General features: G+C 39.3%; 2 protein-coding genes across 8 annotated transcripts in view; both read left to right on the top strand.

Annotated features, from left to right (window-relative positions):
• RC3H2 (ring finger and CCCH-type domains 2) overlaps window positions 1-8,716 on the top strand; it is a 31,152-nt gene extending 22,436 nt beyond the window's left edge. For 5 of the 7 annotated variants that reach the window (XM_040605515.1, XM_040605519.1, XM_040605516.1 and 2 more), the window contains 5 exons: window positions 201-282; window positions 692-826; window positions 1,379-1,486; window positions 2,539-2,687; window positions 3,301-8,716. In XM_040605515.1, coding sequence (XP_040461449.1) covers window positions 201-282; window positions 692-826; window positions 1,379-1,486; window positions 2,539-2,687; window positions 3,301-3,499 — 673 coding nt within the window. In that variant the 3' untranslated portion in view covers window positions 3,500-8,716. The remainder of the gene's footprint in view (window positions 1-200; window positions 283-691; window positions 827-1,378; window positions 1,487-2,538; window positions 2,688-3,300) is intronic. The other 2 variants (XM_040605518.1, XM_040605514.1) reach the window with 2 other exon arrangements.
• Window positions 8,717-8,767: 51 nt separating this feature from the next.
• PDCL (phosducin like) lies at window positions 8,768-17,261 on the top strand. The gene is made up of 5 exons (XM_040605973.1): window positions 8,768-8,859; window positions 10,280-10,323; window positions 10,765-10,939; window positions 12,023-12,204; window positions 13,314-17,261. The coding sequence occupies exons 3-5, from the start codon at window positions 10,771-10,773 to the stop codon at window positions 13,863-13,865; spliced, it is 903 nt and encodes a 300-aa protein (XP_040461907.1). The 5' UTR covers window positions 8,768-8,859; window positions 10,280-10,323; window positions 10,765-10,770; the 3' UTR covers window positions 13,866-17,261.
• Window positions 17,262-17,557: the final 296 nt, after the last annotated feature.

Below are 17,557 nucleotides of genomic sequence, written 5' to 3'. Positions count from 1 at the left end.
TTACCCATATGTGAAATAAGGATGTTTACGTCCTGTAATGCCTTGGGGGGTTGTGAGCCCCAATGAAGATGAAGAGCACTTTATCTTAGTCACATCATTTCTGTCCAAAAAGCGAACATGGATAGACTAATGAAGTTTATGGGGCCTTTGATTTAGATAACTTGTTTTTAATTCCTAGTTTTACCTTCTTTCTCTTAAAGGGACAGGTTCATAGTTACAGATTTGTCTGGTCACAGAAAGCATTCCAGCACTGGAGATCTGTTGAGTATTGAATTACAGCAGGTAAGATCAGATATTATACCACTTGGGGGTTTTTAATTTAAAAAAAAAGTTATTTATTGAAGTGATTTTAAATAACTTTTCTTAGTGTAGCCTACAGAAAATAGCGCAATTAACGAAATGATCAATAAGGGGTAACTAGGTGCTAGTCCTGCAACACTTAATGTGATGCATAAGGCCTGCTAATATATATGAGCTATTCCATTGAGATCAGTAAGACCATTTTTGGGAGAAGGTAGTGGTACTGATACATGTGAGCAAATGTGGAACCAAATAAATGCTATGCATTAAAAGAATGCATAGTTAGCCATCTAGCAAAAGAACTGTTCTTTTTGTAGGCTGATTTATTTTGCCATTTGACAATACATGGTTTAAGTGTGGTTATTGGTAACTGATATGTTTCTTTCTATAGGCCAAAAGTAACTCATTATTACTTCAGAGAGAGGCAAATGCACTAGCCATGCAGCAGAAGTGGAATTCTCTAGATGAAGGCAGTCGTCTTACCTTAAATCTTTTAAGCAAGGAAATTGATTTGAGGAATGGTGAGGTAAAGAAAGGGGTAATTGGGATGGAACAAACTTTTGAGGTTTGTCATGTATCCATAAGTGCATGCATTTTAACTAAGAATTAAAACTCTTTAGTTTTAATATTCCCAAATATTTATAACACATTTGTGCAAGTTAAGTCACTGCTGTTTCACCTAGTTATTTCCCTGAGAAGAAGTAGGTGCACCCGCTATGCTGCTGCTCCAATCATCCATCTACAAAACGGGAAGAACGTGACAATCCATTTTTGTGCTATCGTTACTTTTCATTCTACTTGTACGTGTCATAAACGTAAACATTCTGCCATTGTACTCCCAGAAATTTCTGCTTCAGTATTCATTTTACCCCTCTGTTTCAGTACTTAAATGTGATTATTTAGCTTTGTATTGTGTTGTCTGTGCACGAAGTTCTATTTGTGTCTAACTAGTTCTTTTGTATTGTAGAAATGTTGCGTCCTAGAAGTGCATCTTCTGTTTCCCCTTTGGTACTTGTGTTGCGTGAAGCAGGTAAAAAGTCAATTTGATATTTATAGAGCATACCAATTCTTTTTTTAGACTGATTATACTGAAGACTGTGCAGACACAAAGCCAGATCGAGACATTGAACTGGAGCTGTCAGCCCTTGATACCGATGAACCTGATGGGCAAGGTGAACAAATAGAAGTAAGTACAAAAATCTGTGTGTCTGAAGAGGTCACTGGGTCCTTTTATTAGTTATTAAAACACTTCTAAAATTTCTTTGTGAATTAGTAGATTATGTTGATAGCAAAGCCTTTTGGTTTTAGTCTTTGTAGTGATACCAGACGTTTGCCTTATTTTAACACTAGGGGTCTCATACTTCTCATTCAGGTACCAGGAGGTTAGTATTACCAAAGTTAAAAACAGCTCACTGTGTTCTTTGACGTAGCTTTGAGGTTTTTGCTCTTCATGTTTCGATAGCAAGTAATGATGTGGAGTCTGTTCTTTCCCCTTCCTCTCCAGTGTCGAAACTGTAGTTAAGAATGTTTTACACTGAAGTTTACATTTAAATGTGATCATGTAATTTAAACTTTATGCTCACCTGATTCTAATAGTAAAGTCATTTAAATGATTGTTCTTTTCTTTTGCCTATTCCTTCATTGTTTGTTTTGTAATTCTGTGCATCTGCCCCAGTTTATTCTGTTATTTCCTCCTTTGCTGTACAGTCATAAAATATTCTGGTGTTCATTCCAAGCATTAGGATCAATTGTCCTCTTTGTAAAGCATCATACACTTACGAAAAATCGAGTTTCTTATCTGGAACATATTCCATAATACAGTCCAATACTGGCGTACAGTACTGGCTACAGTTTTTGTTTGCTCTGCCCGTGGCATGTGGTGCAGTACTGTAGTATGAATTGTGAATTGCCATTATATGGGTGGAAGGACCCTTATTTTTAGTCTTTCCTCTACCCCTAATTATTGAAACAACTCTCACTGCCTTTGTCTCCTTCATATCTCACCTGATAAATAATTTTTTAGCAACTGACATTTGTGCTGCTGTTGTAATTCACTGCTGTCTCTGAATTATGTTTTTTTTTCTTTTTCCTATAGTAAAATGTGGTAGACATTGCAACAGCATGAAATAAAAATAACGAGTTTTCTAATGAGACTCCCATTTCCATCAGCTTTATGTAGTGGAAAATTTAAAGTTGGTAGCGACAGTATTGATGGACTTTTCTCCTTTTCTTCTGTAGGAGATTCTGGATATACAGCTAGGTATTAGTTCTCAAGATGATCAGCTGCTCAATGGAACAACTGTAGAGAATGGGCATCTGCTAAAGCAGCACCAGAAAGAATCTATGGAACAGAAGAGACAAAGTTTAGGTGAAGACCTTGTGATTCTGTGAGTGTTAGACAAAACAGCAGTGTCTGCCAGTATTAGACAAACAGCAGCAACAGAATAGTTGAAGCAAGATTATTTAAGGATGAACTGCCTACCTACTCAGACTTGGATTAGACATCTGCATTGTGTGTACATGGTGAAGTGAGAAGAACCTGTTAAGAAATAGAATTAGGTCACAAGTATGAAAGTCACAGGATGGTACCGTTGTTCGTATGCACTGTTGTAATCATATATACTGAAACGTGTCACAGCTGTTAAAAATACCTTTCACATTCAGTAAGCAAAAAATGCAAAAGTATTTTTATAGTTAACAGAAATTAAGAAAAACTTCAAAAGGTTAAATGTCATACTGTTTGCACAAATCTCAATAGAGAGGTAGTTTTTAAAATACACTATTTTAGGTTTATATGTTCTGTAGTCTTTAATGTATAATGCAGCCTTTAAAAATGAGGCAGACTACATTTAACATCTTGAGCGTACCGTTCCATAGTAAGATGTTTAGCCTGTTGCTAAAAATGAGTTTATATCGTTATTTATTTAATGCACACAATTCAGTTGCGGATACTTGTGCATGTCCTTGTTTAATATTTGTGTAACTTATTTTTCTCCTCAGGGAGGAGCAGAAAACAATCCTGCCCGTAACTTCTTGCTTCAGTCAGCCGATCACAACATCTGTTAGCAATGCAAGCTGCCTGCCCATCAGCACATCAGTCAGTGTTGGCAGCCTCATTTTGAAAACTGCTCACATTATGTCTGAGGATAAAAATGACTTTTTAAAGCCTGTTGCAAATGGCAGGATGGTTAACAGCTGAAAGGCATTCATCTTTCCAGCTTGTGACCACACCATGGAAGCATTTACACTAGCTTTTTATATATATAATATATATTATATAATGTATATTTTTTTTAAAAAAAATAATATTGGGGTCATGCATTTCCTGTGGACTCTTTGATACTTCAAGCCCCTCTCGCATTAGCATTCTGAAGAAAAAAAAAAAAACTTACTTTACTAGGGTAAGGCGTTCACTTTCCACAAATGAATGGAATTTGGACATTGTTTTACTTAAGCTTAAAGCAGCTTTTTATGAGTTTGTAGCAATCCGGTGCAGTATCTGAGCCATTCTTGTTTAAAATGGCTTCTGTAGAAAACTAACAACTCAGTTATTTAAACTAGCAGGATCCTACAATGATACATCTAGTGAAAGGAAGACTAACTTATTTGTCTCTATTTTGTTTCATGAGAGAAGAACTTGTGTCTTGTTGCAGCTGCTTTTTCTTTAGTTGTGGAACTTTGCATGGAGTATTGTTTCCTGTTTGAAGACTGAGAGGTGGAGATTTGGACTTAAGACTTTTACAGGGTTAACACACCATTAGCTTTGCACTGCTACGTTATTTGCAGGTCTGTGGTGCAGTGCTCTGCTGCAGCTTTTTGTTTCCATTCCCACCCCACCCCACCCCAATTTCTGCTTTAGTACTGTAGATACACATACACAGGCTACTTGTCCAAGTGAAGTTATCAGAAGTAAACCAAGTGCCTAAGTCCTCCAGCTGATGTACTAGGTATTGATTTCCCCAAGTTATACGTGAAACAATTTTCAACCATTTTGAGAGGTTATGCACTAATGTAACAGCAATTTTGGGTTTTCTTTTTTTTTTTTTTATTAATAGTTCTCAACTTGGAGATTATAGAATCCAGATGACTTGGCAAAAAGTATCAGGTGCTCTTGGCTTTCCTTTGAAAACCCTGTATGTAGTGTTTGCACTGACTAACAAGATGGTGTTGCTGTTTTTTGTACTGTTTTTTTTATTTAAACTAAATATTGGGAATTTAAGGCGGTTGTATTACCTTTGTTAAATGTTGTTAATCATAATTTTATATTCAGGTTTAATTTTTGCTTGTTCAGTGGCAACTTATTTTCAAAGACCTTGAAAATACAATAATATAGCATTATCTGACCTTCAGAGTACTGAAAAATGTATGAATTTATGCCCTGTTAAGATGTGACACAGAATCATATTAGACATGTCAATTGAAAATTGTTTTTCATAACTATACACAAACTAGAGCCCTGGGCATATGTTTTTGAGAAGCTGAAAAATCCACTTTTTTTTTTAAAGAAAACAGGACTCTCTCTCCTGATGATTACTATCTTCTTTGTCCTGTTACTTTTCTTTGTGACAAGTTTTACTTTTTTTTTTATGTTTTTATTAACTTCTGTGAAGTTGTTTACTCTGAAAATTGTACTGGAATATTTTAAGCCAAGCTGATCTTTCACCAGGTGTACTGCATGTAAGGGCTTTTCCTGCTAGCAAAATGCTTAAAGAGGATCATGTTACTGGTCGTCTGAGTTGTTATTTTACAAAATCACAGCTATGTGGTCGGGTAAGATTTTGATAATTGTTTTGTGCACGCTTCTGGGGGGTGGGGGTTGGCATTTCCCTGAGGGTTACTGATTAGACTAAGTAAATATTGGTGTTTGATATCTCTCCTAATGAACCTGTCCATGAAATAATTATGTTGTAAATATACCTGAAAATCCAAGGGTTAGTTTTGATATTCTGGTGTCAGTATGGAAGATCTTACACATCTATTTAATACTCAAGTGTAAAGGAATGTATGTAGAAAAACAGTCAAGTAGTCTTTTCTTAGTTTCCTTTGGCTGTTGCTGTACCTTCCTATAGCCAGTGCCACCTCATAGCTAGGGTTAGACTGATGCTTTGTTTCACTTGCAACTTGAAGTGAATGGATACAAGAACCAGACCACCTTTGTCACCTTAACTTATTTCCTATTGATGTTAACTTTAACTTAGAATGTTAGACATAAATATGATTGTTGTATATTTTATACCAAGACCATTATGTAAATATGAATTTATATTACTTTTGAAATGCTTCTGAGATACTATTATTTGCTGTACAATGTAATTCCAAAACAGATATGCAAACAAGTATGTCTCTTTCATGGATATTTAAACAGTGAGATCTTCCATGTTGAAGGTGATGTAATTTTTTTAAAAGATTTTTAAATTTTAAATTGCTATTTTGTTACAAAAATAGAGAAAATATAAAGGTTTGAGAAGTCCTTATTTGCCCTCAGGGAAAGAGCCCTCTGTGCACCAGAACTCCACAGAACATCTTCAGCATGATCTGAGGGTGAATATATACTACATAAATTGATTGTGTATTTACCTTAACTTTTTAATTTTAAAATTGCAATTTTAAAAACTTGGTTGTGCTCTGCTGGAGGGGGATTGGGATAAGCTGCTTACACACATTTGCCTGTTTGTCCAGTGAAATTACATAAGCCTAACATATTCCTGCCAACCATTTTGGCATATTTAAGAAGAGATGTATCTATATACTCGTCTGCAGCAGAAGGTCCCATGATATAGCAGTTCTCTCGTATGACCATACACTTCATATGGAAAGTTGGTTCTTAACTGAGGCTAGGATTTTTTAGTTGAATTTTTTATATATATAGAATGACAGGCAAAAGAATTATTTGGGGGTTTTAACAGCATGCCAGCTTTGTCTTACAGTTTTAATACTGTGTGGTTTTTGCCATGAAACTAGGCCCTCCAGTGCCCAGACGAGGAGAAGCTATGGGTGAGAGCCTAGTGCTGGCTGGCTTTGAAGTTTCAGCCCTTGATCCTACACAAACAAGGATGTGTTAATTTGTCTAGTTGCAAATCAGGTGCCTTTGGGCTAGGGAAGGGCTTATTTTCTGGCACTGAGATACAGTGACATCTTTGTGTGTTAATAGCAGTGATTCCCATGTAGGTTTTGGCCTAACTTACCTGTGCTGTCAGAAAAAAAGGCCCATAGCAGATTGGGGAAAGAGATTGGCTCTTTTGCTTTGCTTGGACAAGCATTTTGGGTTGTTTTGGTTTGTTTTTTTGTTTTGTGGGGGTTTTTGTTGGGTTATTTTGTTGAAAATTTTTTTCCCCACTAGGGGTACAGCAGGGATTTCACATGCAAGAGATACAGGAATTATTAGTATCTAAGTTAATTGTGTTGCCTCACTACCTGGATTCATTCCTTGGTTTGCCTCATTTCCCACATAGGTCTTAATAGAGACTAATGCTTGTGCTGGGAGAATGCTTGTGTGAGAAAGTAATTATCTGTACATTCTTAACGTATACTTAGAGCAGAGTGATTGCCCTGCTACTGATATTTTGTTCCTGTAAACAGGTGACAAGAAATGATTCTTAGTGTTTATGCAGATTTTGCATTGTAGAATGTATACTAGACCCTTCAAAGGAAAGGTTAGACTCTTTGCAAAGCAAACTGGCATTGGTTCTTGGTAGTCTAGTACAGGGACACTAAAGTTTGGCATTTGATTTAGGAAAGAAGAAAAAAAAAGCTGTATGCAGCTAATTATGTTAAATAAGCTCTTAATTGCTCTTTGTGGAAGCCTAATTTGGAAGGTTTTAGTGCTTTGATAACACAATTGAAATTTTAATTTATCCTGTACTCAAGAGCTGAATGCTGTTCGTGTATAATAGTGTACTAGGCTGGATGAGGTACAAAATAATGCACAGTGGTCAGAAACAGCTGAGGAAAGAATATTTAAAATTACTTGATCTAAACTCAGAATAGTTCCAAACATTGTTTTTGTTTTGCTTTTTTAAAGCACAAGTTGTCAAGTTGTACCTGTTGCTGTACATAAACACTGTATGCCAGCAGCTCCTTGATCATATTTGTGAAGACTTTTCATTATTATTAGACTGTTATTAAAGGAAGATGTGGCATTTGAGAGTGTAACAAAATGAGAAATGATCGGATTATCTATAGTATGTAAAAGTACATTCTTTATGTTGTAGTTTAATCCCTTTGCTAGGAAATTCCCTCTCATTGAGGGACCTCTTCTGCAAGCAGAACACAATAAATGTGCTTTTTTTAAATGACCCAATTTTCCAGTATAAATGAACAGCTGACTGGCAGTAGTCATCACCATGCATCTCTTTGCTGGCAAGGGAGCACAACAAGGAAAGAAAAAAAAAAAAAAACACAAACAAACCCCAGACTGTCAGTGATGAGATGAAACAAATCTGAATAATCAAATGACCAATAGGTGAACATAATACTACACCCCGTTATTTAAGAAGGATGCTTGTGGAAGCTTTTAATCACTCAAGTTTTTGCTGTAAAAGCGAAAATAAAACGGAGCCTGGCTGCATTTATTACTGCCAAAAGCCAAGGTCATTTGCACATAGCCCATCAATTTATCCAGAGTAGATCTCAGTTAATCCAAGGCATGGAAATGCATGCATTTTCTTAGCTGGGCAAACAAGTACATTATACAGTAGTTGTGATACAACACATGTGGCTTTTATTTGTACTGCACATACCCACTGTACAGCCACTCAGAAGTATTGTGGTTAGCTTGCAGCATCTGCTGTCCGCATTTATACTGTTTACTGCGTATTCTTTTCCCTGGAAGTTTTAAAGAAAATTTTTTTTCTTGTTGCATTGATTACATTTTATAAATTTGCTTAGCTGGAAAGTTTGGGAAAAGAGGCCTGTTTGTCAATTGTACAACCGATTGTGAAGCTCTAGTGTGAATATTTTTACGTCTGTATTAGACATTTTCTTTGCAAATCTATTGTTCGATTGAAATGTAAATGAAATAAAAGATGGTGTACACCCATCATGTATAAAGCAGGCACCATCGCTACGATGGATTTAATGCTCATTTTTATGGCGCATTCTCAGCTTCTATTTAAAACTATAATTTAAAAAAAAATAATCTGTAAAATGAAATGGGGATATATGGGGGAGTAAATTCTATTCCGTTTATTTCGGTTTTGAGTTCCCATGGTAACGTCCCTTGGTGTTAGAGGTAGGGGGGCCCCGGCGGCGGGGCGCTGCTGTGTTTGCTGTAGCACTGAAGTGAAGAGGTTGTAGCTTTGGCTGGTCACGGAGTAGAGCATCCTGGTTTTTCAGTGTTTGAGAGACTTGATGGAAGAAGTTTGCAGTATTGACATGTATTTGCATGCACGAATAAAAATTATTTGTCCACCTTAAAGCGCCTCTCTGCCTTTAAACGGGGGGGAGGGGGGGGGCGGGCAGGCGGCCGGCTCCTCCCGGGGCGGGGCCCGCCTCCTTCCCAGCATGCTCCGCGCGGCCGCGCCCCGCAGGTGGCTGCTGAGGCGGCGGGGAGCGGGAGCGGTGAGAAGGCTGCGGCGGGGGCGCGGGGGACGCCGGGGCCCGCGCTCGGGGCTCCGCCGGGGCTCCGCTCGGGCCGGCTGCCCCCAGTCTCGTCCCGGGGCGGAGCGCGTCGTGCCCTGGGTGGGCCCGAAGGGTGGCGGGCGCGGCCTGAGGCGGCGGCCCCGGGACCCCGGGCCTGGCTGCGCGCCCACGGGGAGGGGGCAGCGCCTTGCGGGGGTGGGGCGGGCGGTCCCGGGGGGTGCTCGGCCGAGGTGGGGGGCTGGGAACGGACCTGCGGGGAAGTTGGTGCTGTTCTGCTGAAACTCGGCCGCTTTTACCTGCTGCCCGCGCCGGCGCTGTGGAGGCCCGTGTGGCGGCCCGGCGCGGCTGCGGCGGTGCCTGTGGCCCTCTGCCCCGCGGGGCTCCGGGGAGGCACCTTTAATCCTAGGCCCTTTGCCCGCGCCTCGGACATCTGCTTAATCCGGCCTTGACTCTGCAGAACCTGCTCGCGGTTGGCAGAAACGCTGAAAGCCCTGCTCTGTCCCCTAGTGCATTGCTCGGGGTGACTCTCTCAAATAGGCTTTAATAGTGTTGACTGATCTGATTAGAATTGTGCGGTTTTTTTAAATGAGATTCTGTGGACGTTTAAACGTAGTTCGTGCATCCACAGGTACATATCTGGCCGTAGTGGTGCTCTTTTCTACGCCCTTTGCCCCTCACCCAAGAGAAGAATATTCTCAGGCATTTTACACCTCCCTCGGGCTGAGATCCAGTCAGCAGCTCTTTTAGAAGATGGTGGTGGAAGGAGTCAGTGGCAAGAGAGCCACAGACTCTTGAGGTGCTCCGTGGCTCTTCAGCTTTCCATCACTTAGAAGCATTTGATCTTTCTGTTCTGATGCAAGAGGCTTACCAAGTCTCTAAATGCTGATGCTGTCAGTAGCTTTAGCGGGTCGATTCTGCTGCTGTTCCATTTAGTAAAAGATGTTTTGGATAAATAAAATGTTTAACTCAATAGAAGTGAGAATTTTGAGCATAGCTGCAATCACTTTATCAGTATGTCAGCATCTAACTTTCAATGTTGTCTGTACAAACAAGATGCTGTTGACTTCTGTGATGGCCGATGTAGTCAGTGGGCAGGTGAAAAGATGACAGACGTGAAGGTCTGTCTTTCAATGTATTATTTCTTAGCCTGGAGGTGATGTTCATGAAAGTGTAGCACTAACTGCACTATGGACTTGTATGTTCTCAGTGCTTAGAAAGTATGTTTTCTGTGCTTGAGAGTGGCCTTTCTTATTAAACAGCAAACATGGTCACATTTGCTTTAAACTTTTTCCTTGCATGTGTGACGTTATGTAAATGTGCCAGATTTCTGCAAAAGTTTTTTTGAGATTGTCATTCATTGACAATTTGAATTAATATAATCTGAAATTTCTTCTTCCAGGTTTTGATAGAAACTTGTCTTTGAAAGACTGGAAAGGAATAAAGGTCAGAACATTTTAATTTGATTATTTACACTGATCATTTTTCAGCTCAAATAAAACATTCTTAAAATAATTTAAATTTCAGTAACTGGGGAATCAGTCTCACGGAGCTGTCTGAATGAGGCTGGTTGGAGTCCCAGGTCATGGTTAGCAAATTCTGTCTCCATGAATGAGAACACATAAAGTTTCTGCACTAGTGAGCCTCAAAGCAGTTCTATTTGTAAAGGTTTAGGTTTTTAACTGAAGTGAGTTTGAAATTGTGAGTAAGAATTAATTCACATGACTGACTGCTCTGTGGTCTGTTTGGTAGTGGGCTGTAAACGGTTCTTACGTGGCTAAAAAACTGCTCTGAGCAGCTAAAGGACTATCATGCATTTAAAATTGTTTCCTACACTGCATATTTGAATAAGAGATACATTCTCTGTTTTCTGAATTTATTCTTTAGAACATAATGACTACTTTGGATGATAAACTGCTTGGTGAGAAGCTCCAGTATTATTACAGCAGTAGTGAGGGTGAGGATGAAGACAGTGATAAAGAAGATAAAGAAGGGGAGAGCACCATTCCTGAGAGCGTTGGGGAGGTAGAGCTTACCAGCGACAGCAGTGCAGTCAACACAGGTATTGTCTTACCAAACTAATTGTTTTGTAAATACTTTGTTTATTGGAAGATTCATGTGTTTTTTTCTAAAATGAATTTTTCAAAATAGAAGCCCTGTTTCTGTGCATACTTGGGTCAGAGATTGATCATTTCCTGGCTATAGTCTAACCTTATTTTTAATACCTTGTTCTTTATATTAATGTTTGACTTCTCTGAGACACTTCAGCATTATATCTAAAGCAGTTAGGCTTTGCATGCAAAGCTGATTTGTACAATTGCTTAATAATGCGTACATTTCTTGCCTGTAAGCTGCCCTGTTGTTAACCACTAATAGGTAGGTGCTGAGCAAGTATATGAGGAATAGACAGAATGTGGCCAGGCTTTCTGAAAATACGGTTCTCTACTGCCACTGTCAGAGATACAGTATGACTGCATGGATCATTGGTGTGATCCAGAGAGTATTTCTTATGAAAGACTAGTTGTCTGCATTTTACGGTTTCTCTTAAGAATGATGAAAAATCTTCCTCTGTGTGTTCACATCTTTCATCTGTAGCAAGAATGGAAGAATTCTAGTACTAAACTGGCATACTTAGAGAGGACCTGAAAAAGTAACTCCTCTGGGCCCCAGCAGCCAGGTGAAGCAAGGTGAAGTCTGTAAGAATTAACATTATTATACATCACAGAATTTACTTCTGTACAAGAGCACTGGCAAACTTAGTTACACCTTCCCATCATTATTTTTGTTCTTATGAAAAGCTGTGCTAACAGTAGGGGAATTCTTGAGGGCTGGTGGTTCTATTTCAAGCGCACAGATATTAATCTTTGGAATAAACTTTGGGACCATTATGAGAGTAGCCTAGTTAGGTAACCTTTAGTCATCTTAGAAAAAAAAAAATAGAAGCTCAAGGACATGTAAATGGAAAATTCCCATGTCCTTGAAAGCTAAATTCTTTTGTTTCATTTCAACATTTTGCACAGTAAACAAAAAGTTTATGACAGGGCCACTATTTTACTGCTGACTTATAAATTATTACTTGAATTTTAAATGATAGGTGTAATTTTATTACCCTTTTATAGGAAATGCCTATGTATTTAATTTCTAGGTCCCAAAGGAGTCATTAATGACTGGCGAAGATTTAAACAACTGGAAACTGAACAGCGACAGGAGCAGCGCAGAGAAATGGAACGACTCATTAAAAAGTTATCTATGACATGTAGATCTCACTTAGATGAAGAGACTGACAAGCAGAAGCAGAAAGAGCTTCAGGAAAAGATCAATGGAAAGGTAGCATGGCACAAAGGAATTTAAATGTTTAACATTTTCAGTTTCACCATTTGTGTATGCGAAGCAGATAGGAATCCTTGTTCTGTCAGTAGATAGGTATCGTTTCTCCCTAGCAAACAGGAACACATCAGCATTATAAGAGGTGTGTTATAACTGTATTTGCCAGGTGTTGTCAAGTTTGATTATCGTGCATTTTAGTGGTATTGCAGAAGCATTGTGTTTGCCTGTGCTAAGAGATAAGCAGTTTAGCTGCTGTACTGAAGAAGTCCAAATCCTTTTCCCAGACTTCCCTTATCTGTTTATTAAATAAGTCAGCTTCAGGGGATTAGTACAAAGAGTTGTACAGCAAACCTGTGAATACTGAGTCTCAAGCCTAAAACATGAGTTTGGGAGGGAGTCCTTACTGATTTTGTATTAGTAAGTGGATGTTGAGAATTTAGCTTTGACTTTGAGTTCCAGAGACAGAAGGCGTTGGATGTGATGAATGGTTTTAATCAACTGGGCTGTATAACTGGCTCTTACAGTTATAGTCAGAGAAGACAGAACTAACTAGCAGACAGGCTTTCTTGCGTTCAGATGATGAAAGTTGGCCACACTGTCCTATACCTCGAGTATGGCAAATACATTTAATAAAGCAAGTGAACAAATAGCAGGATATATAAAATTTGTTAATTTTAATTGTACAGACAAGATAGCGCATTTGTTTGCCACGAAATGTTAACTGAAAAGCTAAATGAAAAAGCCAATGAAAAAGAAGCTAGACTTAGGACAAGCACGTTACCCAAATCAGTGCTCATAGCTTAGTGAAAGCACATAGCCACCATTAACCTGAATTAAAGTGGTAGCATGGAGCATCCACTTGTGTTATTAGTGCAGCTCGTGGAAACTAGAATACCCAGGGCTGAAATGCTGTTCCCACTGGACATGGTTTCTAATTAGATCAAAATGGAGTGTAATACAGAGGGTGCTTGAGCCTGCATTGGTTGCACTTTGCTGTTATTAAAGATGAGCGACCCACATTAATCCTCTTAATTTAAATTCTCATTATATGAGTGACCCATATAGTGATGCAGATCCTTTTTTCATGTGTCTTTGTATGTGTTTTTTAGATGACGTTACAAGAATATAACATGATTCACAATGATGAAGACGATGAGGAATTTTTACAGCGATACAGGAAGCAGCGAATGGAGGAGATGAGGCAGCAGTTGTACAGTGGGCAACAGTTTAAACAGGTTTTTGAGATTACCAGTGGAGAAGCATTTTTGGACACAGTTGATAAAGAGCATAAGAGCACACTGATCATGATCCATATTTATGAAGATGATATCCCAGGCACCGAATCCCTGAACGGGTGTATGATCTGTCTGGCTGCTGAGTATCCAACAGTTAAATTTTGCAGAGTGAAGAGTTCGCTCATTGGTGCTAGCACTCGCTTTACTAATAATGCGCTGCCAGCTTTGCTGATCTATAAGGCAGGCGAGCTCATCGGCAATTTTGTGCGAATCACTGACCAGCTTGGAGAAGATTTTTTTGCTGTAGACCTGGAGGCTTTTCTGCAGGAATGTGGTTTGCTCCCAGAAAAAGACCTAGTGCTCCTGACTTCCATACATAATCCATCTGCATGTTACAGTGAGGACAGTGATCTGGAAATAGACTGAACCACTTATGCCAAGGGCCAGTAGGTGTAGTTGTACTGTGGGATGTTCTTGTGCTAGGGACTGCTCTCTTCCGTAGTGTGGGTATGTATTCTTCCCCTTCATGCACTTTGAATTTTGCTTGTTAGAGAGTTGTTAAAAATAGCATAAGGAATTCCTAACATTTTCTTAAATTAATTCAGTAAAGTGCACACTAAAACAATCTTGCTTTATGCAATTCCGATGTATTTTACTGAACATGAAGTTGTAACACAACTCAGTAGGTTTAGGAAATTGTGTATTGTCATCTCTGTTCTCTAAAGCACGTCGTTGCTTTTTTTAAAATGTTTTTGTTCTATCAGCTGTCTATGGTCAGCCTTGTTACAGGTTTCCTGGAACATTGTAATGTAAATACTAGTTGGATTGAGATGTGGCCACCTACTCGCTAGGACAAGAATCGAGACTGCAAATGAAGAAGTTTTTAAGCATTCAAGACTTAGTAGCCTGCAGCTGAACTGCTGCCAATTAACAGTGCAAGGTCCCACCTTCCATTCCCTAATTTGCAGTCCCCTTCCTGGAAGCACCTTCTTGTTCTGACACCTGGCATCAAATTTTTGTCCCTTTGTCACTTACAAATAACAACAGCCTCTGACTTCACCCGGAAAATTACTTCTCAGCTGGAGAGAAGAGTTCTTCCTTTAATCTTGCCTGAGACTTAAAGGAGAAAATACTTTTTCAGTTGCAAATTTTAATACCTTCTTGTGTTTTAAAATACCCACCCTTAGAGTTCATAGTAGTCACTTCATCAGAAAATGTTCTCAGCTTCTTAAGAGAGAGACTGTCTATCATAAAGAACTGCAACATGTGTGCTGAACAGCCTCAGGAGAATTTTGCTGGCAAAATGCAGAATCAAGAATTGAGTAACGTCAGAATTTCATTTCTAAAATTACTAAATCAGTGCAAAAATTCATTTCTGTCTGCCTTCATATGATCTGCCTCAGCTGGGTCATCAGATGTATTCTGAATATTAATAACCCCTGGACCTGAGAGATGACTGGATGGCTTTGAGGGAAAGCAGCCTTGAGCTAAGAGCCTGGGTTACCAATCCAGGTATTCAGAGGCCGGCCCATTTTTTCACTGCTGATTCCCTTCTCTGAAGCTCAGTATTCTGCAGTGTTCAGCAGGATCAAAAACATTGCCGCTGTCCTCTGATGGCAGCTCTGTCAGAGCACCCTTTTTGTACCATGCATCAGTGGAGTTCACTCAGAAAAAAAATCTTGTGGGGTGGGGCTGAAACCTGTGTGGAGATCACAGTTTTTCCCTCTGTCCTTCATAAGAAATAACAAAGGCTTCCTCGGAAGCTTCGCCACAGCTGTTCCAGTTGCCCAGTGACACTGATCTTAAAGTTCTCATCTTCTGCGAAAACACAGGGTGACTGCCACTTCGGGCACAGAATGAAAGCCTGTGCTGGCTGAGCCCATTTGTGTTTAGGAACATTATTGCTACCAAATGCAGCAGCTGCATGTTAATCTTCCCTCCTAGAGCACCTTTGTCATTACCATTTGTCATGATTACATTTTCATTAAGGTGTGTTTATTTTGTTTGGGCTCTACTTCCTTCATAAATCAGATCATAATATGGGGAAGTAATTTTCAGGGTTTCTATTACATTGAAGTTCACCCTGCCTCCAGCAAGGCTGGTGCTACGTAGCTGCAAGATAACCTAATGCAAGATAGCATTAGATGCCAGTAGTAGTTTATAGCAAATGCAGGCATGAGAACCTCCGAGGATGCAGAGCGAGGTAAAGGCATTACCGGCCAGATTATGGTGTGACTGAATTGCTCAAACAACGTACCCAGCACAAACAAGCACACTGAAATGTGTGCGCTCTATCCTTCGTTATTATTGAATAATTGTCTGTGTACTTAATTTGGTATTACGTTTGCTTTCTCATGCTTTACTTATTTTGCTTGTTATTTTTTAATTTTGAGGAAAGTAGACTGTCATTACCTAAATGTGTGACCCAATGTAATGCCTTGTTTAATGATTAAATTTAATTGCAAGTTTTATGTAAGGCACTTTGGAACACCAGGAAGAAATGCAAATGTCTCTGTGTAAATACTAGGTTCTTAATAAGAATGGATCTTAGGCTAGAAAAAGAAGAATTTGTAATTGTATCTGTTTGAACTGTGTTTTAACAAGTAGTATAAGCAGAAAAATAATTTGTAATTAAAAATCACTGAATTGGCAGTAATTGTAGCTGTTTTAAGGAAACTGGCAGGAATCCAGATTTTAAAATGTGGTAAGAGATTATTTCTTTTCATCTCAGAATTGCAGAAAAACCCCACGAAAGTTATAATGAAATTAAATCATTGAGCATGGATATCAGCACATTTAAGAAAAAAAAAGTAACTTTTAATCTATATTCAGGATGAGATTCAGTGAAATCTGTGTGAGGACAGGGTACATTATTAGCATCATAATAAAACCGGGCTTGGAGAGGGTGTCAGGGGAGAGCTGACTGCTTGAGTTGCTTTGAAGTTTTTTCATGAAGTGCTTTTTTTTCCCCCCTATGGCAGCAAAACTGTAATAGGATCAAAACCTTTCCTGCTGCTCTGTGTTGGATGGCCTGCAGCAAGGTGACTCCTGGCTGTTAATCTCCAGTGCTCAGGTATATGATAGATGGTTTACAGTGCCAGTAGCAAAAAGGAAAAGAAAAAAGGTCTGAATCCAATTAAATATTTATCTGGAAGAATATAATAAGCACAAAGGAGAGAGGGGTAGGGAGAGGATGCGCTATAATGCTGCTTCTCGTTCTCAGCACAGGCAGCACAAATGTGAGAAGTAAGGGGAGGCTGACAGTGGCTGCTGAGAATTGCTGCTGGCAGCACTGGGCTGCTTTTATCCATTCTTGAAGCTAAATCCTTCCAAATTGACCAACGGGTGATAGCCCTCAAAAAAACCCAGCATTCTTAATGTGCATTAAGCAATAAAACTAATGTATAACAGGTTAGTTACTAATTTGTAAGTGTGTGCCCCCTATCTGTTCAATACCAATAAAACCCACAACTCACACCAACGCTGTTATCTGTAAATGTTCTGGTGGAAGTGTTAGTCTGCTTTATTTCTCTAATTTTAGATGTCATAATGACCTGCAGGTTAAGAATTAGGGTGTATTTATATACATGTACAGGGGATCAAAGTGAAAATGAAATTGTATGAACAGCTACATAAAATAAAACAAAACTGTTTTGAAACATTCAACTTGGCCTTGAGAGTGTCAGGTTTGCAGTTTGATGCCGGTGCCTCTCCTTCCCCCAAAGCCATCGTACTCTGTCGCTGTCTGAACTTCATTTAAATTGATGCATTCCTACTAAATGGTTTGGACTTGAATAAAGGATGCTTTTTAATTTTGTCAAAGATGTTTTGTCTGTCTTTTCTGGCAGCTTCCCTAGCACGTAACATGGTTGTTGGTAGAAAGCTGGTAGGTTGTGATAGTGTGCATGCTGACAGTTCTGTACTGTGCTGGGCTCTGGTGTGGCACGTGGTAGAAATTACTCAACCCTGATGGCTGAGGAGACTACGCTTGAGTATTTTGTCACTAGACCTTCTCTTGCCTTGGCCAAGCATTCTGTGTGTGGCTAGACACCAGCTGAGGTTAGGAAAGATTTGCCCACCTGTTCGCCCTGGCTGCTGGGCCACCTGTGCACCTCCTG

Source organism: Falco naumanni, chromosome 9, assembly GCF_017639655.2.
Source record: "Falco naumanni isolate bFalNau1 chromosome 9, bFalNau1.pat, whole genome shotgun sequence".
In the NCBI taxonomy this organism is placed as follows: Eukaryota; Metazoa; Chordata; class Aves; order Falconiformes; family Falconidae; genus Falco; species Falco naumanni.
This window is presented reverse-complemented; position numbering and strand designations above follow the sequence as displayed.